At 40.0% G+C, this 27353-nt stretch overlaps 1 protein-coding gene across 2 annotated transcripts; it reads left to right on the forward strand.

The window, feature by feature from the left end:
- The first annotated feature begins 4926 nt into the window (after positions 1 to 4926).
- Positions 4927 to 25357, forward strand: LOC131220988 (zinc transporter ZTP29-like). 2 transcript variants are annotated; one of them, XM_058216041.1, is made up of 12 exons: positions 4927 to 5076; positions 13883 to 13941; positions 14017 to 14109; positions 14244 to 14333; positions 14456 to 14537; positions 17823 to 17878; positions 20899 to 20955; positions 22186 to 22226; positions 22450 to 22517; positions 23949 to 24005; positions 24121 to 24238; positions 24681 to 25357. In XM_058216041.1, the coding sequence occupies exons 1-12, from the start codon at positions 5013 to 5015 to the stop codon at positions 24724 to 24726; spliced, it is 831 nt and encodes a 276-aa protein (XP_058072024.1). In that variant the 5' UTR covers positions 4927 to 5012; the 3' UTR covers positions 24727 to 25357. The 2 variants fall into 2 exon arrangements, with proteins under 2 accessions (XP_058072024.1, XP_058072030.1); XM_058216047.1 differs by having other exon boundaries at positions 4985 to 5093.
- The last annotated feature ends 1996 nt before the right edge of the window (positions 25358 to 27353 follow it).

Genomic DNA, 27353 nt, shown 5'->3' on the forward strand with positions numbered 1-27353 from the left:
CGTTTAATACAGATCAGGAGACCTCCCCAAATGAGGAGACTTTGTTCCACAGGAAAAAAAAAAAAAAACAAAAAGAACCACTGCAATCATAGTATGTATTGAGTAATGTCAACTATATATGTTCAATGAAGAAATTGTTAGATTTAAACCACCCCACCTCGTGGGAATGTGTTTTATAAGATGGCTATAAAATCAACCGTGCTCTATGGAACAGTGCAGTTAGGTAACAACATGTTCATAGAATGAGTGTAGCTAAAATGAGGATGTTGAGATGGATGAGTTGCAAGTCAAGCAAGGATAGATTTAGAAATGGCTGCATGCGAGGGAATTCAAGGGAAAGTAGACTTACATGGTTTGGTCATGTGTAACTGAGACCAAGAACAGTACCAGTTAGGAGTGAGTGAGCACGAGTTGAAGTCTCTAAAGGCAAGGAAACGCCCAAATGGACATGGGTATATGTAGTAAGAAAAGAGTTGATGACCTGAAGTTATGGCCCTTGATAGAGTAGAATGGCAGAAAAGAATTCATGTAGCCAACAACAATTGATTGGGATAATTAAGGCTTAGATGGTCATAATGATGATGTAATTAACCCCCATGTCGGGGCGGACAATACAAGCCAGAAAAGCGTGAACAACTGATGCGCTGAGTACCAGACCAAGTCCATTAACTCATGGGCAAGCTTGGGCTGTGCTTGCATGAAATTCCTAAGCTCATGACCAATGGGTCAGGCATGGGCATAGTTCAGCCTAGCCCAGACCAGTTGCAACCCTATCACCAAAGAGAATATCCATTAAGATATATGTGTATGTGTGAACTGAAAATTTAGACTGGACGGATTCCCTCTTATGTTCTATCAATGTTGCTGATATACCATACAAGGAGGATCTTCTTCTTGTTTTTGAAGAGTTGTGTGATAGTGGAAGGATGTGTAAGCCTCCTAGAGCCTCTTTGTCACCATAACCCCAAAAAAGGTGCTGAACATGTGATAGACTATAGGCCAATCAGTTAAATTGGGAGCTGTTAGAAAATTCTCTACCAACTGCTGGCAAGGAGACTGCAAAAAGTAAGAAAGTATACCATCTCGGATTCGCAAAGCGCTTTTTGTGCAGATGGACCGATCGTTGCTGTCAACGAACTGATACACAAACACAAAAGAAAAGGTAGAAAAGGATTTGCATTTAAGGTTGAGCTAGAAAAAAGCATATTTATTATATCTTAGATTGAATGAGGTTCGGTAGCAGGTGGAAGATGTGATTTAAAGCATTTGTTGGATCTCCATGGTTTTCCATCCTTATTAGTGGATGAGAAAAAAGTTTGTTGCTCTTGCAGATGCGATGAATGATATATGTAGGACCTTAGAAATTACTTAAGAAATTGTACAAATGGCATACAAAGGTTCAACTAGAGAAGTCAGAACATTCAAAGACATTGCTTTCGGATGAGAAAATTAGATTTTGAGAGGACAGGTGGTGAATGGAAACCCCTTTATGATAGGGTGGTGCTTGACTTCCAAAAGGAACCTTAAGGACGAAGAAATGCAGAACCTTTCAAGTTTGCTGAAGTTATGGACTGTGTCTGTCCTTGTCACACAACACATGGTGTTGATAGATGAATAACTCTCATGTTCCACACTTTATGTAGGGGTAAAGTTTCTGCCCAGCTCCCTTCAAGATTAGAACTTCATATGATTAGCTCGCCGGGTGAAAATATGAAGGGGTCATCTAGCAGCATAGACATAAAAATGCATGGAATCCGAATTGAGAAGATTTTTCAAATCAGCTTCGACTTGGGAATGCAAAAAGGGCCTCTTTTGAAGGATTTTGGAAGAATCAAGATATCCTTGCTAGCAAACGTCCTGAAATTTTCAAATCCCCACACATCCCTTGGAAACCATACTGTCAAACAACTTCTCACAGTTGATAATCTAAAAAAAGAAGGCATGTTTATTCCCAATGGATGCCCAATATGTTGCCCAGATGAAGAGTTGGTGAGCCGCATGCATCTCAATTCTAGCATTTACACAGAGATTTGGACAGCCATCATGGTCAAACTAAGTATTATTAGGATCGTTTGGATTCCGTAAATGGGGCTACATGTAAATGGTTTACACTTTGTGTTTGAATGCTGAAAAATGCCTGTAAATCATTTATAGCTTTTAGCCCCATTGGATTTACGGGCAAAAAGTTGTGATTTCATTCACAGACTCTTCATTTACAGCCTAAAGGCTATATTTTCAAAGATTAGTTCTTCATTTACACGACCTAAATAATTTATAGGCTATCCAAACACAAACTGTCATTTACTTATAAATCATTTACAGCTTCCAGCCAAATTGAACAGGACGTAAATGATTTACAGTTGTAAATTATTTCCCACTTAAGCCATTTACAGGCATTCGAAAGACCCCTTAACAGGATCTTCCAAAACATGAAAAAAGTTTAATATCGGCCTGGGCTTCATCTACATGGGATGAGATTGCCATATTGCTCCTAATGCAACACAGGTGAGATGCTTGATATTTGGGATCAAGGACTAACAAGGGGTGGTGTACTTGATGGACATGATGGGTTTCATGCGCGTTAAGTGGTTTCCACCATGTTTGAGAATGTAACCGGGGTGGGTGCCCAGGCATGGTGTGCTAATGCTTTCCTTATCTGCAGAATGGTATCTTGATGTTTTAAAAATCAGGTCGGCACTGATTAAAGCTATTTGCCAAAGAACCCGAGGAAACTGACATTTGCACCATCTGGTTTAATTAAAACATGCTCTTTACTTCTTCTTCTTCTTTTCTCGTTTTTTGAAAAACGTTTAGTAACCAGCCATTTTGCACTGCAGTAAAAGTAGGGCGCATGGGAGCATCCATTGTTCAGGCTGGGGTTGTAAATAGTGTTTCTCATGGCAAAATATCCTGTTTACTAGTGAATAAATCTAGGCTGTTGATCAGCCTGGAAATACTACTCCCAAGTGTGCAATGCCCCAAGCTGAGACTCCATGATTATGAGGTCTTGCAAGCATAGATATTGGAACGTAAGTTACTTAAGATGAGCTACTTGTGTCTTAAGTAACTTATCTTGATTTCTACTCATTAAATTGAAGTAATTAAGTAACTTTAAATAAAAGAGTTACTTATAATTGATCGTAAACCAAACTTACTCATCTCAAATAAGTTACTTATCTACTGTTGTAAGTTAAAAAAGTAACTTATTTCGGGTAAGTTTGGTTTATGATTAGTTATAAGTAACTTAAAGTTACTTAATCACTTCAGCTAATATTTTTAGCTTTTCTACTCTTCATAAGTTATTAAAGAGATAATCAAGAGAGACCAGAGAGAGAAGCAGCTGATAAGTACGTTGTTTACCAAACATACTTACCTATTTAATAAGTAAAAACCAAGATAAGTTACTTGAGCCATAAGTAACTTATCTTTAGTAACTTAAGATCCAAACGCCCCCTAAGAGTCACGACAGCATAATCAAGAGTACAACCGTAAGAAAAAGAAGAAGAAGAATAAGAAAATGAATCCAAAGAAATTTAGCTTACTCTTTTTTAACCATGCTTGGTTATGCAATCAAAAGTGTAGAAGTTGTCCTCGTTGAAATAGGATTTTTTAATCTCCTATTATTAGTTTTTCTTTTTAACCAGTTTCTCATCTCTACCCCCTAGCTTAAATTCACAATTAGAGGTGGCAATATGTCAGGTTCCAGCTGGACACAGCCTAGCCAGACACTTATGGCCTTAGATCAGGCTTGGCAATGCTTGGCATGGGCACAGTACAAAAGACCCAAGCCCATGCACGGGAAAAGTTAGCGAGGCATGGGCTCACCCACGCTTGGTTCAGAAATTAATAAAATCTATATTTCTCACGTGATATGCCTAGCCTGTTCATTGATCAAGTGGGCCACCAGTGTTAAAAACACTTGAAAAATATAAAAATAATGGTCTACCTTTAAGATGCTCTTGTTAAAAAAAGTTGAATCCGGATCCTCTATTTGCTACAAATATATTTTTTCTGTTTTGCTGCATTGTGATTGGCCCACGTCATCATCACCATGGTTGTTAGCTTTGATGTAGTATGTGATGATGTGGTCTAATCACATGGCAAAAAATAATTTTTTCTATTTGTAACAAGCAAATGATACAGAAATAATCCAGCACTTAACTAGAAGCAGGCCCAAGCGGTATGAGGATGAAAAACTTTGGGCAGTTTTTTCCAAGCTGTATGAATCGTAACCCACCAGCAATGTGAGCCCGATTGATATCCAAGTCACGGATCTACATGGTGGGACCCACGTCAAGAACGGCTTGGATCTCATGCGCCTCGCTGGTACAAGTGTTGTAGGGTACATGAACTGCCTTGTACGCACATGTGGACCACATATGCACGTGAAATTCTGATCGTTGGCGTTCTTTATCAAACCGTTCATTTCTTCATTATATGGATGGTTGCCTACCGGCATGACTTTTGCTATGATCATCCTCGCTGATGGCCCACCTTATGCACGTTCTCGCACGCTTCACTTCTATCTTGGCTGCATTTGAAGGAATTATATGATAAGCATACTCCGACTTTGCATGATATACGTTGGCTTTAAATTCTGACAAGTAAGGCCCCTTGCTTGAATATCCAGATCATTGGTTGGTCGCTTACTCGCTTCCCACCATGGATGGAATACTCCCCAGAACAGATTCTCAATGAAAAATTTTTCAGTACTCGGCTCATGGCCCACTTTCAACTGAAACGTGCTGAGATTGATTGATGACGTTTACCTATCTATCATTTTCTGATTCATGGTCCATCCTTTAGCGACCGCAACAGATCAACGGCCTAGATCTCCGAACTACGGGCCCCACTTCTCAGAACTGAAACCCGCGTACACCGTACAAAGATGCTCCCGCAAATGATACAATGCCGCGCTTTGAATTTCACATTTCCTTATTTTCTTCGTTTTTCCAGGCCTAGTAAGAAATTGCTCGGGGATCTCTCTCTCGGGGGAGAATTCCGCCGCAGGGATGGATTCTCAGGTCTTAGTCGCTCTCGCTCTCTCCCTCGTCGGGGGACTGAGCACGTCGATAGGTACGGACAGAGAACGAGTACGCTATGCTCATACACCTCTTTCTATATTTGTTTTTTCCCCTTCATACATGTATTCTTTCTTCCAGTTTTTTTCCCCCCTTTTCATCCATTACAGTTAAATGCTGCGATTGAAGTGACGATCCACTATTTACTCTACTTTTCGTAATACAGTCGTAGAAAGTTGTACCGTTGAGTCAACAAAAAGTAAAAAAGAAGGGTCGCACTGTTGATTAGGTTGGGTGTAGATGTCAATTCCCGTAAGGTTTCGTTTGGCAACCTGGAAATTTGGGAATTACTTAAGAATTCAATTCCAGGACACATATTACTCAGAATTTGATTCTGTTGGAATCCAGAAAGTAAAACTGTGTCCGGATACTGGAAAAGGAGTTTTGTTTTGCCTCTGTTGCCGCTCAGGATTGAGCGTATCTCTGCCCACTGGGGCCCACATGCTGAGTGTTCCAATGATTGGAACCATACACGTTTTGGAACCTATCCTGTGGAGGCCACCACAAGAAACTCATGCTCGACAGATGATTGTGACAAACAAAAGGATTTTAGTAAGTGTCCAAACAACCTCTTAGAACATGGAAAGAAAAAATTTCAATGTCTTTCATTCAACTCTAAAAATGAAAGATGAGGATCATCACTTAAGCATGTATATTTGATAATATCTTAGTCATGGTGCTAGCTAAAATATGGATGGTTGAAATCATTAGACCATATCGGCATGTCAGCCTCAGTGGGAGGTGACAAATGATGGATTGAGACTCACAACAAGGCAAAACAAACTCCTAGAAAAGAATAACGAGGAATTCTACTATGTATATTCATGGGGGAGGGAGCTTGGAGAGGTAAATAATATCAACTGCACCAAAATGACACATGTGCGCCGTATAGGACAATCGTTGTTCTTGGCCTGCACTAAGATAGCCTTGGCCCCAAAATTAGGGAATTCCAATGATCATGTGGCCCGCTAATTTCAGCCTCATTGTTATTATTGTTGGAACTATGTGGTCAATCAAACAATCCTCGTGACCATGTAAAATGCTAGAAGGATGACTTTTCTATTAGATATGTCATTTCTCATAAACATGACTAGGTACGCTATGGGTGAGTGTTGCATGTGCATGGTCATTGGTGAATGTCAGAATTGACGTTGGTTAGGTGGCGGTTTAATGTTTAATTCTCATCCCAACTATCAGTAGAGCTGGGCATGTCTGACCGGATCCGAATCGAACCGACGGCCTGGATCGGTGTGGATCGAGTAAGGTCATTCAGATCCGATAGTTTTTTGGATCGAGTTCGGATCGTGGTTGATCTGGACCGATCTGAACTGAAATCCGAACCGAATGGATTCGATCCGGACCGATTCAGAGTGATTCTTATGAATATTTATCACATATATTTATCTTATGAACAAGTTGGATGACAAATAAGGGCCTTATAAATTTTTCAATGGAGGAAATCAATACTTCTACTTTTTCTTGTGGTATGGTCCACTTGAGCTTTGGATATCCATCAATTGTGGGTTCAACCACTAAAATGATTTGGAAAAACGAATGGACAGCGTGGATAAACCATATGCATTCATGGTGGGCCCCAATAGAGTTTACTCAGTACGATAAGATATCCTGCAATGCAATTTCGTGGGAAGCGGATTGCGTACTGAGTAAACTCTGTGGGGTCCACCGTGATTTATATATTTTATCTACTCCTTCCATCCATTTTATAAGATAATTTTAGGGCTTAAGCCCAAAAACGAAGCATATCCAAATCTCAAATGAACCACACCTTGGGAAACAGTGTGAATTGAAAGTCTACCATTGAAAAATTCTTGGGGCCACAGAAGTTTTGGATCAAGCTTATATTTTTATTTTTCCTTCATCCATGTCGGTATAATCTTATGAACAGGTTAGATGACAAATAAACATCACTGTGGGGCCTAGCAGGGTTTCTACGGTGGAAATCATTATTCCCACTGTTTCTTGTGGTAGGATACACTTGAGCCTTTTGTATGCTTCAATTTTGGGCCCAACCCCTTAAATGAGGTGTAAAAACGGATGGACGGCGTGGATAGACCACATACATTCACGGTGGGCCCAACTGAGTTTACTCAGTATGATAAGAGCACTGTGTAGATATAGCTGTAGTCGTGTAGATACGTGCCGTTCACGGCACGTCAATAGACTCAACACAACACTACAGCAGCTCACAGCTGTAGATACGTGTCGTGCAAAGAGGAGTAGAGACGCGCCTCGAGCTCCGAGTTGTACGAACGGCTCAAATGAGATCAAGATTACATGGGCCCCACAATGATGTATTTATTATATCCATACCGTTTATCCATTTTTCCTGATCATTTTGGAGCATTTGAAAAAAAAAAATGACCCACAGATCCAACCCGATCCAAACCGTACCCAACCCGATCCGACTCGATTTCCCGGACTGAGTCGGACTCGGTTCGGGTCAGGCCAACCGTGCATCGGATCGGTTCAAGTCAGATGTCTCGGACTCGATCTCGGATTGGATCGAGTTCGGGTTAGCCCATGTAGATTTCAGACCAAATCGAGTTGGACCCAATCCAATCTGACTTGGTCCGATGCCCAACTCTAACTATCAGTGCATGCATGCTTGTATACATGCAGAGACCTATAGTTAGTGGAAGGGCTTTCTGGATAGATGAAATATAGTCGCATGAAGCTTGAAACGAAGCAGCGATAGATCGGGTGTAGGAGTGGGTAAGCTTTTGTTTCAAAATGTAAACAAGTATAAATAAGTAGGAAGCAGGAGTAGGAGTGAGAGTTTGAAGTGCGATCCGAAGTGGGAGCAACACCCAGTAAGAAGGATCCCGCAATGAGCCCGTAACTCAATGGTAAATAGGCACACTTCAACATAGAGGCCTTGTGTTCAAGCCCAACTTATCGATAAAAGAAGAAGAAGAAGAAGAAGAAGAGTATTTTATATTTAAGGGATTTAGGATTTAGGGTTTCTAGAATTGCCAATATGGGTTTTAGTGGGAATTAGCGATTTATGATTTGGTCAAGGGATTTTCAGATTTTGGAGATTTGGGTTTGGAAAAATTGGGGAATTTGGGAATTTGGGTTTGGGTTAGGGATAAGGTTAGGGGTTTGAAGAGGGAAGCTAAGGGAAGGGAAGAGCATTCGTGTTGAAACAAGGGGATCACTGTACAAGGCTGTCCATACGGACATCCATATGTACGTGCGTCTGTACAAACAACAAAGGATGGCCGACTGTGGTCGGTTTTGGCTTGGGATGGGTCGATTTAGGTTTTGAATGGTAACAAAGAAAAAAATAAAGGAAGAGATGAAGAAGGAAAAAAAAGAAAAAGATGAGAAAAGATGATACTTTGTTGAGAAGAGAGAAAAGTAGGAATGATAACTAGGGAATCGCTTGGGTCAAGTGGGCCCCATGTAATAGTTGCTGGCCATAAGGAGACTAGTTCAACCCTCCTCTAGTATGGTGCTCGGATTTCCTCATCATATAACCTACAAAACACTTATGGGATAAAGTTGTGGAAATGGTTGAAAGGAAATTATCAAGATGGAAGAGTCAATATTTGTCTTTTGATGGTTGGCTAATTCTTTTAAAAGCATCACTATCAAATATGCTATTGTTACTATATGTCCCTCTTCAGATTGCATCTCCTAGGTTGGAAGCTGGTACTAGGGACTAGGAGAAGATGAAGCTTGCGCTTTCGAGTAAATGATTTAGATCGGAAGAAGATTTTTGTGGAGTGAGACTGTTGCAAACAAGTATGGGTGTTAAGGAGGTTGGTGGGTAAGGTATTCTTCCTTATACAAGGTGTTAGGGATATGGAAAGGTTGTCTCAAGTTTGAAGTCCAAGTTTAAGAATGAATTGGTTTCTCCCTGGGTAATGGAGTAGAGATTAAATTTTGGGAGTATGTGTGGATATGTGAGACTCCACTTCATGTTGTGTTTCCAAGATTAGCATGCCTTTCTCCGAAAAGCAATATTCTGGTATCTGGGTGCTTTTCCTTTGGTGGAGATGTACTTGTTTTGTCTCCTCATCATATGAATTTGCTCGACGTGTAAGCGGAGTTTGCAATGCTTCAGGGACGTCACCAATGCTACTTTCCATTGATGCGGTAATAGGATAGGATATTACGATGATATGGACTAACGACAAATCAGGTCGTTTCTCAGTCCCCTCCTATAAGGTGCTTCGGTCTCCTTTGGGGGAGGAAGACACGCATATGTCATGTGTGTGGTGCTATGGTGCTCCCTTGGAAGTAGCTAGGTTTTTTTTTGGGTGAGTTGGGAGAGAGGGTTTTGACTATTGACAATCTTTTTTTTTTTTTTTAAAAGGTCAATGTTGATCCCCAATGTGTGGGGATGTGCATGGCAGACGCTGAATTAGTTGCTCACCTTTTTATTCACTGCATGCTAAAAGAGGCGTGGATTAGCTTCCTCAGGATTTTCAAAATGTTGTGGGTGATGCTGGAATCAACTGGTGATTTTCTCTTGGCTTGGCACAGTGTTGGGCTTGGGAAACAAGAAAGGGTTATTTGGAGACTCGTTTTGATGGCTGCCCTGTGGGCACTTTGGGGGGAAAGGAATAAAAGATTTTTTTGTAATGTGAATAGCTTGGCAATGGAGGTCTTTAGCAAGGCTAAACTCTATGGAGTGGAATGGGCTCTTTCTTTTTTGGGTTGTATCTTTTGCACCTTGGCGCTTCTCTTTAATAAATTACTGTTACCTTTCAAAAAATGAGGAAAAGTTTGTACGAGAGCGTGTCTCCCACCATCCAATGTTGGTGTGCTGAATCAAACCAACATGTATTTCAAAATGGATTTTTGAAATCATATTTTGTGTCGCATGAGGGTTCATGCCACTGTATTTGGACAGAAGGAGATGTGTGCACTGAAATCCTGCCCCTGATATTACCATATCTGTAATATTTTCTTGTTTTATGTAGTTAAAGATTTGATTTGAGAGAATTGGAGGTTTGTTTGCTTAGAGGATTGCTAAACTTCATAACTTACTTTCGCTACAAAGGTGAACAAAGCACATGCATGAGAAGATCTGGCCGCTTATCTTGTGGGTCCCACCATGGATGTGACCATATAGAAAATCAGGCAGTGGGACAATCCTAACTTGCTGATATTGGGCTTTGAATGTGGACCCTTGATCAACTTTTTTTTAACCATCCATCTTTCCCCTCAGATCCTGCAACCGTGTTGCATTCGGCTCAGACCATGAGAAAAATAATTTGCAAATTGTGGGATTTTCCTAAGGCTGACAGTTGGGCGGGTTGGGTCGCGTTGGTGCTCAACCCTAGCCCAACCCAAGGTTCCTATACCTCAACCCTAAACCAACCCAACCCAACCTCGGGTTGGGAATTCTCAACCCAAGTGGGCTTGGCTGGGTTGGCTGAGTTGGTCGGGTAGATATATGCTAATATTTTCATTCTTACATTAGTCTATTATATTTTCAATGCACACCTTTTTTTTTTTGTACCTATAATTTTATTAATTATATATGTAGTTATTTATCATAAAGAAGTTCATTTTTTCTAAACAAATAAGTTAAAATATAGGACAACTACACTTTTAAAAGTCACATGGTGTATCAAGCAATCTATTTGGGAGAGAAATCTGGCGTATCTTGTTAGCTTGAGTCATTGGAAACGACGTGGACGAATGAAACCCGACAGGATTAGAATTTACTGTGCCTTCAACACAGACGATCGGCACTCAATTATAATTAATTTATAAGGAACTTTTATATTGATCGGGTTTGGGTTGGGTCGGGCAACCCCAGACCTCAGCCCGAGCCCAACCCAAGTTTTATTGGGTTGGTGTTTGTATGGCCCAAGACCAAGACCAAGACCAAACCCGATACATCCTGCCCAAGCCCAACCCAATGTCAGGTCGGTCACGGGTCGGTCGGGTTGAACCCGCCCAACTTTCAGCCCTAGATTTTCCACCTCAAAAACCCATTACCTGCAAAGACAATCAATCCTGCCTTTTCTGTAATGGTGGAAGCAGGACCAATATGTCCTGAGTTGTATAAACACCACGCTTATGGAAAGCATTTTGTTTTGGCACAAGTTCTTGGTCCCTCCACTTCAAGGAATTGTGGAATTCTCTCAGAACCATTTTGAAACAACAATCTCAGGGCTGGTTATTGTATCTTGGAGGCTAACTTCTCTACTCTTAATAGAATTTGAAAAGATCATGCAACACAACTCACCTGTATGCCAAGGAGCTCTCTTCTCAATACAACAGGAACTCTTTTCTCAATACAACAGAAGAGCTCCATTTTGTGATTTTTGGAAATTCTATTTAGAGTAGGAATTCCAAAATCTTGAATTACATTTTGCTGTTCCCAAGATGGTCATGAGCGAAAGGCAGCTTTAGGGACGTCCGCCTGTTGTTGGATGGGTCACATCCATGAGGGGTCTACCTGATGAGTGGTTGGATGCTGCCTCCATGCATGGTTGTGTCGCATAGTGAGCAGCTCAGTTCCTGTATATGTTCTGCATGTGACTTGTGCAAGAAAGGATGCATGAGAAGGATCCCCAGCCTTTTATTTGCTTATTGTTTGTGATTTTTTTGTAATGAATCGTGACTGCTAGCTTCAAGAAAAGCAGCATATTGGGTTTTGGAATGATTTCAGGCCTTTTTTTATTTTTTCCTCATGATTTGTTTAATTAAGAAAAACAGAAAGCAAGGTTTGCTAACCAGTTTCAGAGTTATGTATTGGCCACCACTGATATGGGGTCGCATTGCCCGTATTGCACCTGTTTCGGGTTGTTATGGGCCGATGCAGCCGTATCATTCATGGGCAATACTGGTATTATTGGGCAATACTTACCGGTTTTGGACTATATGTCAAACCAAATTTGAAAGAACTTCGTTAATCCAACATGTTCCTCTCACATGCACCTCTACATGTGCCAAACTGTCATGCAGGAAATCTGAGGTGCATCACTGTGTAGCTGACCCGGATTCTATGAGTCTGCAGGATGCACCTCAGATGTCCCACATGCATGACAGGATAATACAAGCCGTCCGATGTGTACTTGCCAGCCTGTCATGCATGTGGGACATCTGAGGTTTCCAATTCCCTTCCTAAACAATGTTGATGTCCATGATTGTTTGAGTCCTAGATGTAAATAGTTACATCATAACTAGCCAACATCCCTTCAATTATTTTAGAGAAATGGTTCAAAGAAAGACACTACTGCTTGGTGCTAACCAATACAAAGCGTGGTGTTTCCTCTCATTTATAGGATCAAAGGCCCACATTTGAGCATCAAGTATGTATTGGAGGGCTGGTATTGACGTGTCATCAGGGTATCATAATATGCTAGCAGAAAGTTTCTTAAAAGATGTTCTTAAGAACATGTCTTTTACTTTTGTACTTCTTACTAGCTACTTGCGATGCACAGGCACTCTTTAACTAGTAAATGGAAGGGTGGATATCAAAGTTCTGTGAGACTTTTGAAAGTAATACTTTTGAAAGTAAGAAATTAAACTATGTTATCCAAGTACAGGTATGGGTATTGAGTATAGGCAAGGATTGGATATGACAAATCCTTTAAATCCAAATTCTCAGGATATGGGTATGTGGCAAGGATTAGTTGCTGTTGATAAGTATAGTTATATTAAAATATTTCCCTAACAACATTACAAGTCCAATTTGTAGCTCAATAGGTTTGCTTCACTATAAATTATAAACAACTAACAACTTTATAGTCTGAAATTCCTATAGATCAGGATCTCAAGTCGTGGACTCATGGGGAAGGAGGAACTCTCATCTGTACCCTGATCCACGTATCTGACTTGGGTACCACAGTTTCTGAAAGATCTGAGTATTGTAGGATTACAGCTTATAATCTATCATAGTGTTCTTAGAGAGTTACACTTCCGAAGTTTAATTATCTTGGATTCCCTTAATCTAAGGTGGGGCGGACAGTTGAAGTTGCATGCTGATTCACGACTTCCTAATTGTCACTTGCTCGCATGCTGTTGCATGAAACTATTCACCAGTTAATTTATTTCGGGAGTCACTGTTCTCACCCATCTGCCTGCTAAATGCACCCATCCTTGTCTACCTTTTATGCACAACTTTCTACTATTGTTGTACACTTATGTGTAACAAAGGTAGAAGGGAAGGGTACAGAAGTTTCCTTTAACCCCTGTTACAGGGATCCTCTGTAACTCAAAAGCTATGTGAGGCCCATCATGATGTCCTTGTGACATCCACTCTGTCCATCAGTTTTGGCAGCTCATTTTGGTACGTGAGCCCAAAATGAGGTGATTTGAAACTCAAGTGGGCCATACTACAAGAAACACTAGGGACGGAAACGCCCACTGTTGAAAACTTCCTAGGTTCCACCATGATGTTTATATGCCATCCAACCTGTTAATAAGGTGATTCCCACCAGGGTTAAGGGAAAACACATATATTAGTACAATCCAAAACTTTGGGGGGGCCCCAAGAAGGTTTCAATGGTGGCCATTCAATACCCACTGTTTCTTGTGGTGTGCCACACTTGAGTTTTGGATCTTTCTCATTTTTGGGCTCATATCCTAACATGAGCTGGTGAAATTGATGGATGAAGTGGATGTCACACGGACCTCGTGGTGGGCCCCATAAAACTTTGGGTTACAGGGGCTCCCCTACAACAAGGGTTTCATGAAGCGCGTATACAAAACTTTGGGTTACAGGAAGGGTGTATTTAGCAGCCAGAGTGGGTGGCAATAGCATTCCATTTTAGTTCTGGATTCAAACTATTAGTCTGTGGCATCTGAAACAGGTGCACTATTCGTGGTCCTGAGTCGCACTCCCAATCTGAAGATGCTTGGGCTTTTACAGGTGATGCATTTGTCTCTCAGTCTTCTTTTTATAGTGCAGTAATTTTCACTAAACTGCTTTAGGTTCTTTTTACAGGGTTTTGCTGCTGGTCTTATGCTGAGCATATCTTTCTTAGACTTGGCACATAATGCTCTGAATTCCATTGGCTTCTTAAAAGGCAACCTCTGGGTGAGCTATCATTTCTGAGGGTTGATAGTTTTATGGAGGCATGATTCGATCATATTTTTATCTTGTTGCTGAGTCTTCAGTTGAGCAGCTTTCTTTCCCTCTTCTTTCATCTGACTGTTCGTATTCTTTTGCAGTTCTTTGCAGGTGTCATTTTTTTTGCTTTCATTGTGAATTTCATCCCAGAACCAACACTTGTTCCCACTAAAGATGCAAGAAAAAAGCAGGTTTGGGCCCAGTTCTTCCTTCTGTAGAACGTCCAAATATATATGTGTGCACATCGGGCACTTCTCTTTTTTATTAGAATCTATAAAGTTTTATTTTCCTTCATTGTGCTGGAGAACGATAGAAGGATGATGATGGAGCAGGTAAGGACCTGATGAAAAAGCACCGACGCCAAGTTTTGTTTAGTGGAATTATCACAGCAATAGGTATGCATGTGTGTGGACTTCTTTCATCATTTAAACTTCTCTGTGTTTGAAGTTAATGGATCAAAATTTCACATCAGGAATTTATGGAGAACAACATCTATCTGACCAATTTATGATAGTTTTTCCAACGTAGCTGATAATCGAACATATTTCCTTTGAGAAAGTATCTGGTGTTAGAAACTTGTATCGTAGTTATCAGGCACCATATCTCCGTGCATGCGGCACACATGTAAGAGGTCACATCATTCATCTATTGGTTCCTACCATGGATTACCCATACCAGAAATACCACACTTGGATGATCCTAGCCTCTGATTGGAGAACTTTCTTCCAACCATCCATTTAATGGTAACAGTTGGTTCAATTTTCTTCCAACCATCCATTTATTATCACCAAAGTCCTCCAACTGGCAGCTAGGATAATTCAAAAGATGACTTTTGGGAAGGCTATTAGTAAAATGGGTAAATGTCAAGATGGCAGCAATGGGGAAATCTTGCGCAAAGTAGTGAAGGAATTTAGTAGAAGTACTCGGTTTTTGGTTGGAAAGGTGACAGAGTGCTGTTTTGGAAGGATTTTTGGCTGGATGATGAAGCTTTTGAATAATTTAAAACGAGTTTGAGCTTGTGATGAATAGGGAAGAAAATGTCCAGGATTGTTATGATTGAGAGGGGGCAGGTGTAGCTTGGAACAAAAGATTACAAAGAAATTTTATATGTGATGGGCTGGGACTCCTTGATAATTTGTTAAGCAGGTTTTGCGACATGCATATTCATCTCCTCTAAAGATAGGAAAGAATGGAAATGGCTGCCAAGTGGAGAGTCTTCGGCCAATTTTTTGATGAGGTGCTAATGAGTGTGAGAGTGGTTTTCCTCTGTGCACAAAAGTATAGATCTTGTTTCCTGCAAGAATTTTAAGCTTTTGCTTGGCCAGCTAGGATCCACAATACTCTAACATTGGATAAGTTAAACAAACAAAACACGTCCTTCCCCAACATGTTCCTCATGTGTAGAAATGAGGAAGAACCGGTTAACCACCTATTCATTCATTTTGTGGTGGCGAGAAAGGTGTGGGTAGCCCGTCTTTCTTGGTTGGGGTTATTGTGGATTTTCAGTTACTCTAATGGTGATATGTTGTTGGAATGGCATGTTAGGCTATTCAATGGCTGAAAGGAGGCCTTATGGAATATGTATTTCTTCATAATCTAATGGGGTTTGTTGAAAGAGTGAAATAGCAAAATCTGCAAGGGCAAGGTTCCATCCGTTGAATCTATTAAGGGGGCATTTGGCGCATTGACTGCAGAGGTTTTAAGTGGTATTGGCACACAAATCCTGCGTGTGGCGTGTAAAAAAGCGTTTGGAAACACTTGCACTCATCAAAGGTTTCTAGCTTTGGAAACCGAGCCTTTCTCCGCCAGCTGTACCAAGGGTTTCTGGCAATCCTATCTTGGGTCAGGAACCCAAATCTTCGCAGCCCCCAAATCCAACTGTTGGCTTGAAGTTCCATCCCTCGGGATTTCATGGGATTGCAAGCAACCCTTGAGACGGATACGTCTCTCTCCTCAATCCATTAGTTGGATTCAGGGGCTACGGAGATCTAGGTTCTTGACCCGAGATGGCATTGCCATAATCCCTTGGTAGAGTTGGTGGAGAAAGGCTCGGTGATGCAGGACATGAAAATTAAATATGATATACTGAAAATTCCAACGGTGCAATACATTACGAGATAAAGATACGGAAAACATTGCTCCTGATTTTAGCTAACTTATGTCATGAGCATCTTTTCCGTTTACTACCAACATTCTGTCCCATAAAGCATGGAGGTTTCATAGCTACCCTATAAAATCTTCCCTTCAGTTTGATTGGTATTGTTTTTCTTTACTAAAATTAAAAATGTCAATTTAGAAAAAAGCAGAAGATTTTTTGGGGTATTGGTCATCCACAATAGGACCGATTTTGCTCTTGCCACTTGTTAGAATATAGGGTGTTTGATAAGTAAGTTATAAGTGATAATACCTGATACTCTGTTCTTTTAATTGATGAACTGAAAGTTTGTTAGAAAAGAAAGAAAACTCATTAATGAGGAGAGCATCCTTCCTCTATTTCCATATACATGTGCCATTGAAGTGTGATGCATTTTGGATGGTTTAAATTACTGTTGTTGCACCCAGTATAGAAAGAAAAAGATGTCTTTATTGTAATTTTATTGAATTATACTTGTAAAATGGGCTCTCATATAAGTTGAATTTTCTGTTTTTCCATGCATGTATCATTGATCTTTCTAAGCCATACCATGTTTCCTTTAGATGATTCGTTTTGTACATAATTCGTAATCAGTCTTTTTGAAGTATTGTTCATAACATGCTCTCCAAAATTGCAACTAGAATTTAGAATTCGTGGATGACTTTAACTAGAAAATTCTCTTTCTAATCTGCTAGTGGTTTTCTATAATACCCAATCAACAAGTAGTTTTCTAGAATACATATTCTTTTGCCCTTCCAGAAACTTTGATGGTATTGATATAAATTTGCTTGTGTTTTCATGGTTAATAAGATATTAAGTGAAATCCACATCAATACAATGCAAGTTCTTTCTAACTGTTTTTTAAAATTATTTTATTATTTTTTATTTTTGTGTTGGGAACAAATTATTTACATTATCATTGTCGTCATCATCTATGTCTTACCCCAACTAATTGGGATTGGCTACATGAATCCTATTTTACCATTCCACTCTATAAAGGGCGATAACTTCATTTAGAACATAGGTGTTCAAGGCTTTTCTTACTACCTCCACCCACGTCCTTTTGGGCCTTCCCCTTGCCCTTTTGGAGCCTTCGACTTGCACCCATTCACTCCTAATAGGCGCAGTTCTTGGTGTCCGTTGCACATGACCAACAACCATCTAAGTCTACTTTCCTTCATCTTATTAGCCATTGATGGTACCCAAAAGTTCCCTCAAATGCATTCATTTCTAATTCTATCCTTCCTCATCTTGCTGCTCATCCATTATCAACATCGTCATTTTAGCTTCTCTCATCCTATCAACTTGTTGTTCCTTAATTGCCCTACATTCTGTCCCATAACGAATTATTTACATGCTCCGTTGGTAAATTTTACTTATATTTCATTTGAAGATTAACAAATCCAAATAAAGTGGGTTTCCTTGAATTTGTGATTTATCTTATATGCCTTTGGACTGTCCAGAAAAAGGGAAAAAAAAAATCTGCCTAATGCAATCCAGTATTGGCTTGTCCTAGCTTAACATTCTGTCTTCTTGTAACTTGCAGGCATAAGTTTGCACAATTTTCCAGAGGGAATGGCAGTGTTTCTTGGATCGATGAAGGTGCTCCTAAATTCTGTTTCACTTTGTGGGATGTATGAAGTTAATTGTTTTAGAGAAATGATGCCTATTCTTATACCCAATTAGAATATTATATTATTTGGTTAGAAACAGTTGATGAATGAAGCTGCCTTTGTCTTTGTAAATATATGATTGAGTTTTATTTTTATCAAATATTTGAGTACAATGATGCCTATCCCTATTCTTGATTAGACATAGTTGCCATTGAACCCATGTACATAGAGAGAAGCTTTCTTACGCTATAGTGCATGGATGTCTCGTCCAAGCAAAAATCTCTCCCGTTGATTACATTCTATGGTGGAGAGAGCCTAAAGGCTCTTTGCTTTTCAATAGAGAGGGAGGGAGACTTGCATGTTCCTCCCTTCCTCTCTCTCTCTCTCTCTCTCTCTCTCTCTCTCTCTCTCCATGCATTTTGAACTCTCAGTCTCTCTCCTCCTAGCTTTCATCTCTCTCCACTCTCTTCCTCTAGTGGTAGCTGGTAGCAGCCTACACTGTAGTGGACAGATTTGATGCATCTCTCCTCTAGTGGAGAAGAAATGAGATAGGGCATGCTATCCTTGACTTCACTATGGCATACAATCTAGCTCTAGCAAATATATACTTTGAAAAGAGAGATGAATATTTAATAACTTTAAGAAGTCAATAATATGTAGGCCAAGTGGATTTCTTTCCACTTTGGAAGAGAAAATTGTCGATATGAGGCATGGAAAGGGCTATTAAACACTTTTCCATGTGTTACTGCACCTAGGTTTTTTTTTTTTTTTCCCGCATCTTCTGCAGGATGTGTCAAATACAAAACTTATGGAACGTTCTTAGAAATATAACTGTAATTGCATTAGTAATAGTTGGATCTTGATATGTTATTGTTGCCTTTGGTGGGTATCCTAGCATAAACTCAAGCTATCTCTTAACAGCTAAATGAGGGATTCAGTCGTTTTGTTATGTATGGAACCACCCCACAATGTAAGTGACTGGCTATGATGATTTGTGCCTGTGAATGGAGAAAATATCAACTCATAATTGTTTGTATTGTACACTGTCAAATACAACAACATCGCCAAAGTGACTGTGATTCTTGCGGCGCAATTCTGTCAACCCAAAAACCATGGATTATTCTATGCTTCTTGTCAACCTACACCTCATACGCAAATAATTGATTCAACTCCTGCATTTCTCTAAAATGCTCATAGAACATTTGTGCATCATGGCCCTTGCTCTCATTCATTTTGTTCGTCTCATAATTGCTTTCATATTTCTCTGTGCATTCAATATTTTCAGCCCCCTGATTCGATATCCAATATTGTCATTGTTATCTCCCAAATTCTTCTTCGCCTTAGACATTCCTTGATGCGATTTTAGAAGGTGTTTCTTACAAGAGTCGCTAACTCATGAGAGTTCTCCTCAACAAATCTTTGCACCATGTATGGTTCTGAATCCCAATCCTGCCTCTTAACGGCCATCAATGCTGGACAACCCGACAACCCTCTCCCGTTTCACATTGTAGCCTACTTCCCCACACTTTACTCATACCTTGTTATCTGCCTGACCCTCCGAGTAAATGTCTTGTTTCCAAATCACCTCACAGTCCTCACCGAGTTTATTGGAGCTTTTATGGATGCTAAACCCTGCAACTCTTGCATAATGCTTGTAAAACTTGTAACACTCATCCAATAAGGTAAAAAATGTTCTCCCGACTATTGGTTTCCGGTCCTCTTCCACCCTCAGAATCCTGGGGCCAAAACGATAATATAAAAGCCGAGGGAGGAAGGGAGTCGATTCATAATAAAAACCCTCAATTTCAAAACCCCAAAACGATAATATAAAATCCCCAATTGAAGAACCCCAAAATAATGAGGGAGGGAGGAGTCAATTCATAATAAAAACCCTCAATTTCTAAACCCCAAAATGATAATATAAATTCCCCAATTCAAGAACCCCAAAATAAAATCAATCATAAAAAGAGAATTTACTGGGAAAATAACCCACACACCCATGCTTCCTGATGGTAACTGATGCTTTATGTGGACTGCTATTGGTAGTGGAGATGACAGAATGAGGGACAATTGCGAAGCAACCGTCTCTTCGATGTGCGGTTGACAATGCAATGTTCTCGCTACAAGGCATAAATGTTGCTCAAATCAGACCATCCAAATCATGGGCTTCTCTTCAGATTTGGCATATCTGAAAAAACAGATTGGTTCAATCAACAGCCCAGATCACTGAGTTGGGCTGTTGATTATGAAACCCCAATTGAGAGCTCAAATTGACGGCCTAAATCGTTGATTCGGGCCGTTGATTAGAAGCACCCAAATTGGGAACTTAATCAACTTCAATGTGAAGGAGAGGGAGGGATTCATTGTTTTATCTCTTGATGTACCAAAGACATGTATGAGTTGCCCTTCTTTATTTGAAAAGCAAAGAGCCTGTGGACTGTATCTTCACCATTGGATGTAATTGACGGGCGAGATTTTTTACTTGCACAATTTGTTTGTGTAGTATATGGTTCCACAGGCCGGGTAAAGGAAGGTTGATGTCTGGTGGGAAGCTGATCATAAAACTTCTGAAAATTAAAACTTAGAGCAGAGGATTGTATTTCTTGCTTGCATGGCATACATTGTGCATCAAGGTCTGTTTCGCTCTTTATCGTACATATGTTTCTTTCTTTCTTGGGTGCGAGGGTCTGCCTTCTGGAGGATACCCCAGTGCCAGACACATTAAACTAAGAGAAATCTTTAGGACGAGTCTTTTTCCTACTTAATTCCCAATAATGGACGTAATTTGATAAATGATCATATTTCATTGTGTGATATATGTGGTGAAGTGTTGTAAACCTTTAAGATGAATCTTTTTCCTACTCCTAAATTCCCAATGAACCATCATATTGGTCTAACTCCAGGGGCATGCTTGGGATATGATAGAAACACACTTCTTTCTAGCTTTGATTATTTATGAAGATCTGTTAATGCTGTTTGCATTCTTGTTTCTTAAATGTTCTGTTGTAGGGGCTTCGGGTTGGCCTTAACTTGGCTTTGGCTATTGCTCTGCATAACATTCCAGAGGTACACTGTTCAGATACTTCCATTTTTGTTGAATTGTAAGTCTCTTTTGGAAGTTTTTCCATGCATTAAACATGCTCTTTTAGTGATAATTTTGATATTCCATGTGGTCATACATTCATGAAAACCCTACAGAATTTAACAAAATACCACAAAAATATGATCAGCAATGAGTAAGCGATGTTCCAATTGACTTGCAATACAATTATGAGAACCTCTTCTTCTCTGGTCTCTAAACTACGAAAATGAGAAACTACGTGGAAATGTTTTACATTTTTAGTATTTATTGCAAGTCATTCTGATATCGATATCCGCACCATAATCTCCTTGTTTCTCAAAAAATCGAAGAGTGGGGGATGGACGAGACGTCCTGGCCTCGATTCTTTTGCAGAGTCCAGGGGCTGGCCGCAGCAGAGCAGTGGGGCACAGCAGCGCCATTCCTGCCTTTTTCGCATAACAAATAAAGGCCAAGTTGAAGGGGGCAGTCAGTTGGCTGCTTCTTGGCCATTTTCTTCACTAGCTTAATAGCACCTAGGGAATTCTCAAGATGTATTTCTTTATTCATCATTCTTAAAAAAGGAAGGATAAAGCCACAACCGTCGAATCCTTCCTGGCTTTGAATCCCATAACTAAACTGTTCCTGGCTTTTAGTCTGAAGGTCCCTTGGCTCACGGCTTCTTCTTGGGTCCTGTCACAGCTTTAGTCATCCTGCCTGAAGGAAGAGTGTTCTCCTTACGTCACTTTAAGGAGTCTTTATGTTTTCATTCTTAAGCCTGAATGCGGTGGATTCAAATGATCAAGATAGGCAGTTGACTTTGTCTGTTCATGGATGGAATTGATCCCTAGAAAGAAAATCAGACTGGTCTTTTCAATTGAGGGAGCCCCTAAACGGATGGCTTTTGCGGAATCCTCTGGTCAAACAAGTAGGGACAATGCTCAAACCAAAATAGCTACATTATTGAAGGGTTGAAATAATCCTATTGAGAGGTTTTATTTGTTGTCTTTCCACTGTACAAAGTGAGACTTTTCATATAAACGGTTTGGATCATTAGAAGATGACCCAAATTCAAAGGCTAAAGTCCGGACGTATCACATTGAATTATGTCAAGACGTATTTGAGCAAACCTCCACATCTTATTCCATATCTGTAAAAGGTGAATAATCTATCTGTAAAAATGTGTATGCCCTCTGTTATGGTTATCCGCCAATAACTTTCTGAAGTTTCTTCTGTAGGGTGTTGCTGTAGCACTTCCTATCTACTTTGCAACAGAAAGGTAATGCCATCTGTAATTGAATGTTATTAGAATATATCATAATGGGTATATTTCATAGGAATCATAATAATGGTTCATCACTAGAGTAAATGTTGTACTGCATGTTTCACTGACTAGCAAACCCAAAGAGCAAATAAAACTAATAATAATATCTTATGTACTGTTTTCTTCAGAAAAAGCTCTCTAATGCGTGCATTGGTGTTACTTTATCTGCAAAACACAGTAAATGGCAGGCATTCAAACTGGCAACACTTTCTGGTTTTGCTGAGCCCCTAGGTGTGATTATTGTAGGTATGTCAATTGCTTGTTAATGTGTATTCTGTTTATGGAAATATTTTCCCACTATGCTCTAATATTTCCAGTTTGTGATTATATGTTTGAATTCCAATATGTCTGTTCATATTTGACATTGACTTTCCCTTGCTAACCCTAATAGAGATAATATGCAATGTTCAATCTAGCTTTTGCTAGGCCCACCAAACTGTATGCAGGTCCCATCTTTTGGAGGTTCAAATTGTTCATATGGAGGGGTGCGCCCTCATTGTGGGTGGCAGATACCCAAAATTCTCTGCTGTGAGATGATCTTAACCATCATATTGGCCCCATAAAAGATGTGGACAGATCATCTGGTAGGGGAGATCGAGGCATGGCTCATCCCATGATGGGGGCCAACCAGGCTAACATATTAGATTACCAGATGCGGGCCCACTTACCATTGATAGGTAAAACTAAAAATGCTATCTATCGAGCATCATGTAATGAAAATTGCCAACCCTCCTTCAGAGGTCACACATCTGTCTGTCTGCACATCTGATGCTTCTGATAGCCCACCTGTCTGTTCTTCTTTAGAAACAAAATCATTTGCTTCCTAGGTTGAGAACACCTATAAAAAATGCAAGTTTGGGAGAGCCTCTGTTTCCATTTTGAGATGTATCTAATTTAGGGTGTGTTTGGTTGCACCAAATATCTTGAAGTTCATGAGATTTTACATAACTAATTTAGGGTGTGTTTGGTTGCACCAAATATCATGAAATTTCATGATTTATCTGTCTGATTCGATGCAAATTTCATGAAATCTGGTGCAACCAAACACGCCTTCAATAATAATAATAATAAAGAAACAATCAATGGCTAACTTTTATGTTTTGTGGTTTAGAAACTTGGAACTACTTAGCATAACTTCAGTTCATCTTATGATGGAAAGTTTATATTTATTTGTACTGCTATATGCTATTTCTCCAGTCCTGCATGAATTAGAGCATAAGTGCATAACTGAAATCTGATACTCCTGTTTACTTTCTCTTGGTTAATGCACCTGTGACTCTATTGAGGGGGGGGGGGGGGGGGGGGGGGGGTGGTTGTGGGTTTCGGTTTGGTTTTTTCCACCTTTGTTACCTCCTGTGGCTAACCTCAGGTTTGCCAGAAACAGAGACTATGTCTTCTGAAACCACCCTCATCCTGAGGTTAGGTACTGGGAGGTTAAGCTTCATTTGCACCTGTTTCTCCAGTCCTGCATGAATTAGAGCATTACTGTCTCTTGGTTAATGCACCTATGATTCTACATGTACAATGAATAAATAAATAACTTGTATAGCTATGAACAGCTACAAATATTGGTTCTTCTATAGAATATATAGCTATAGTCATGAGTTGGGTTATAGTTCTAGCACGATTTCTAAACAGATTTTTGAAGTTTCAATCTAAATTTTGTGTCTCATGCAGCTTACCTGTTCCCGAGCAGTCTAAACCCTGAAATTCTTGAGGGCTTACTTGGATCAGGTTCTCCGTACTATCCATGTCAGATTGCTTCATTGCATAAATCAAGTGACACACACACACATACATGCACACAGGTTTTTGACTTGCATTTTATGTATTTGTTTTTCCACTGCAGTTGGGGGAGTAATGGCTTTTCTCACCTTGCATGAAATGCTACCCCTGGCATTTGATTATGCTGGGCAGAAACAAGCCGTCAAGGCTGTCTTCCTAGGCATGGCTTTCATGTCGGCAAGGTAATTAATAGAAGAGGAAACTTTCTTAAAAGCTACTGTTCTGACATAAAATCCTATGTTCTAAACATATAAAAAAGTAGAACCCTGGTTGTGGAATGGTAAAAAATGTCCCAGGCTCTGTTTCCATTTGCATGCTTGCAATGATGGTCATTGAAAGTTGACAATTCCAATGAGGGAGCCCACTATTTTGACCTGTGACTTCCAACTATCTCGTGGCTGTTGTAGGGAGTCGTACTGCAAAAACTAACAAAAAATATTTTGTGGTGATCTGATTTAATGGGCACAGCAGGACCCATATGGAAGAAAACCTACAAGACATCCGCAGTTTTGATTGCTGGTGGGTGGGCCCTGCTGTATGGGGCCAAAGACTTCCACAGAATTTTTTTTTTTTTTTTTTTCTTTTACGGATGCTTAAATCACATCTGTTTTGCTCTATTGGCAGCCTTTACTTTTTAGAGGTGAGCTTGCCGAAGGAGATGAGCTTGTAGCTTTGGAATTGATATGGGAGGCAACCATTATACCCGTTTCAGATTCTTGTGTCATACTGTCAACTTCTTTCAAAGAAATGCAGCTGTTATCATGAATATGAGGAAATTGCAACTCTTGTATCCTTTAGAAAGCTCCTTGCCAATTTTTCTCAATATTCGCTCACGATTTTATGAATCATTATGATTTTGTGTTGGCCCAAAATGTTCATGACCAAGCCACTAAAGGCGCTCCTGGATCATTGCATTGGCCAATCCATGTATTTTCAATTAAGTTTTTGCACCAGTCCAGTTTAACATTCATGTATTGCCCAATCTCGGATGGACAAATACAATGGTCCCAACGCATCTCCCCTCCCCGTCTTCAAAAAAAAAAAAAAAGAAAAAGAAAAAGAAAGAAAGCAGAGATTGGTTGTATATTCATGCTTTATGGCAGCCAACAAAGAAAGAACCATTGGTTGTTTAAGAAAAAAAAGAGAACAAAAGCTATATGGTCCCCGCCATTATAAAAGTCTTCCTGAGACGTCTGATCAGCTGATATTTTGTTAATGAAATGTGAAAACGGAAGGTGGCGTTTTGAACCTGCGGATCAACTCTTTAACCAGCACAACACATGCTGTGAATGTGTCTTTTTTTTTTTTTTAAAGGTAATTTATAATATTTACACAAATCATGACTATTATATATCCCTAGTCCTGATATAAAAGTTTTTTACATAATTATTTAACATTGAGTCAATCTGAATCTACTCAGTTGAGTCTTCGAGTCAACCTGACCTTGCTGGCATTAAGCCGAGTCAAGTTTAGTTTCTGGGTTTTTAAAACTATAGCTCACATTGAACTTCCAACCAGTGGGAGGAGAAATCTATGACTGCATGCCTGTTGAAGAATGAACTAGCAACTCATGGGCTCTGACTTGGTTAAGGGGATCCACTAATTGTCACTACTCATGGACTCAAACCTGGGTGATCTATCCATTACCAGGATGAATCTTGGGTGAAACTAACCAGAGGTTTGAACAGTTAGGGCTGAAACCAATTGTGCCATCAGGTCCATGCAATCTTGCTGAATTTGAGTGTGTGAACACTGGCTTGCTGAATTTGAGGGCCAGATTTGCTGACAAGGTCCTCATAGCAAGCCCCTACGGATGCTGAGGACCCGAACCCTTCGGGTCCTGGTGGAATGCTGAACCCTTGGGGCCCCTACCAATGAAGGAAATTTTACAGCTCTATTCTCTCTTTGGGAGAACTGGTGAGATTCCATAGTGAACTCTATTGTGGAAGCCTCCTCTACAAAGTCAGTTTTCTCTGGTTTTACTTGCTTGGTGCGTCTCTTCTGCTTGCAGTAAGTTTCTCTGGTTTCCTTGCATGGTCAGCCTCGCTGGGGAATAGCTTTGGGTTAACTGCCATTTGGGTTTCTAATTTCTGTATAGACATACAAAATGTGGATATTGAAGTGCTTGTAGATATAATAAGCTCTTGTAGGTTACTGAAGTAGGATGAGACCCTAGGTGGGCCCCTCAATATATGTGCCCTGTCCCAAAAAAGAAGAGAAAAGATCCGCATTCTATGAACTGACCTATTTTTGGGTCTGGACACATTCATGATGAGGCCAGTGATGAACGGCCAAGATCTTGCACACAAGCCTACAGGTATATCTAGTACCACTTGAATGAGTAATCTTATTAGCATTCTTGCTTATACAGCTCACATAAGCATGAGATGAAGGGAAGGACAGATACTAGTCATGTTTCCTAGTATTTGTAATGAGAAAGTAGCCATAACATTGACGTTGTATTTCCTTCAAGTGGGGCTGAAGGTATCCTCACTGCAGTTTGGAGTTGGACGCTCGGTATGAATCCTAGTGAGGAATTTACAGTTTGTTTATTTCCAATTTTATTTGACTAATGAATGGAATTCAATTCCAAATTGCATCCAAACACACCCTTAGATGATTATAAATAAACTGCTTCTCTCCCTCTAAAAGCATATTTCTATGCATACTGCACTGGCTTGAGAAGATTGTGGATGAGCCATGGCAGGCAACTTTGTGGACCATGTTTAAATGAACCCATGGAAACTAGAGAGTAGCCATGTCATGACACATTGCAACATGCCTATGGCTTAAAAAGTATTGTCGGATACCTGTAAATGTCATCTGTTATGTACTCGTATCGTCCATGAACGATATGGCCGTATTGGTCCGAAAGGTGAACAATAAGATACCCGATGCACCGATTTTAAACCTTGGGCATGGCCCAGAGCACAGCGGCACGATTCAACTGGCACCTGAACATGCAAAATGCTATTTCAAACTTGGCATTTATGAGATTTTAAGTTCATACCATTGTCAATACTTAAATGCTGATATTTATTACAGTTTGTTATTGGAAAATGGATCACATTCACGACTTGTGGTCACAAGCAATTCAATGGCTGTGAATGCATATCTTTCAAACATGTGACATGTGAGATATGGATTTCATATGAGGGGCAATCGGATAGAAAGCTGTTGAGCCCTTCCTTTTCTACATTGAGAAAAGAGAGCTTTTGATAGGATTCTTCAAGATTCAATGAGAGAATGGAAGCTTTAGGTGCCCAAAAGAAAAACATCTCTTCCATACACCATCAT

The sequence above is a fragment of the Magnolia sinica genome, chromosome 1 (assembly GCF_029962835.1).
Source record: "Magnolia sinica isolate HGM2019 chromosome 1, MsV1, whole genome shotgun sequence".
Lineage (NCBI taxonomy): Eukaryota > Viridiplantae > Streptophyta > Magnoliopsida > Magnoliales > Magnoliaceae > Magnolia > Magnolia sinica.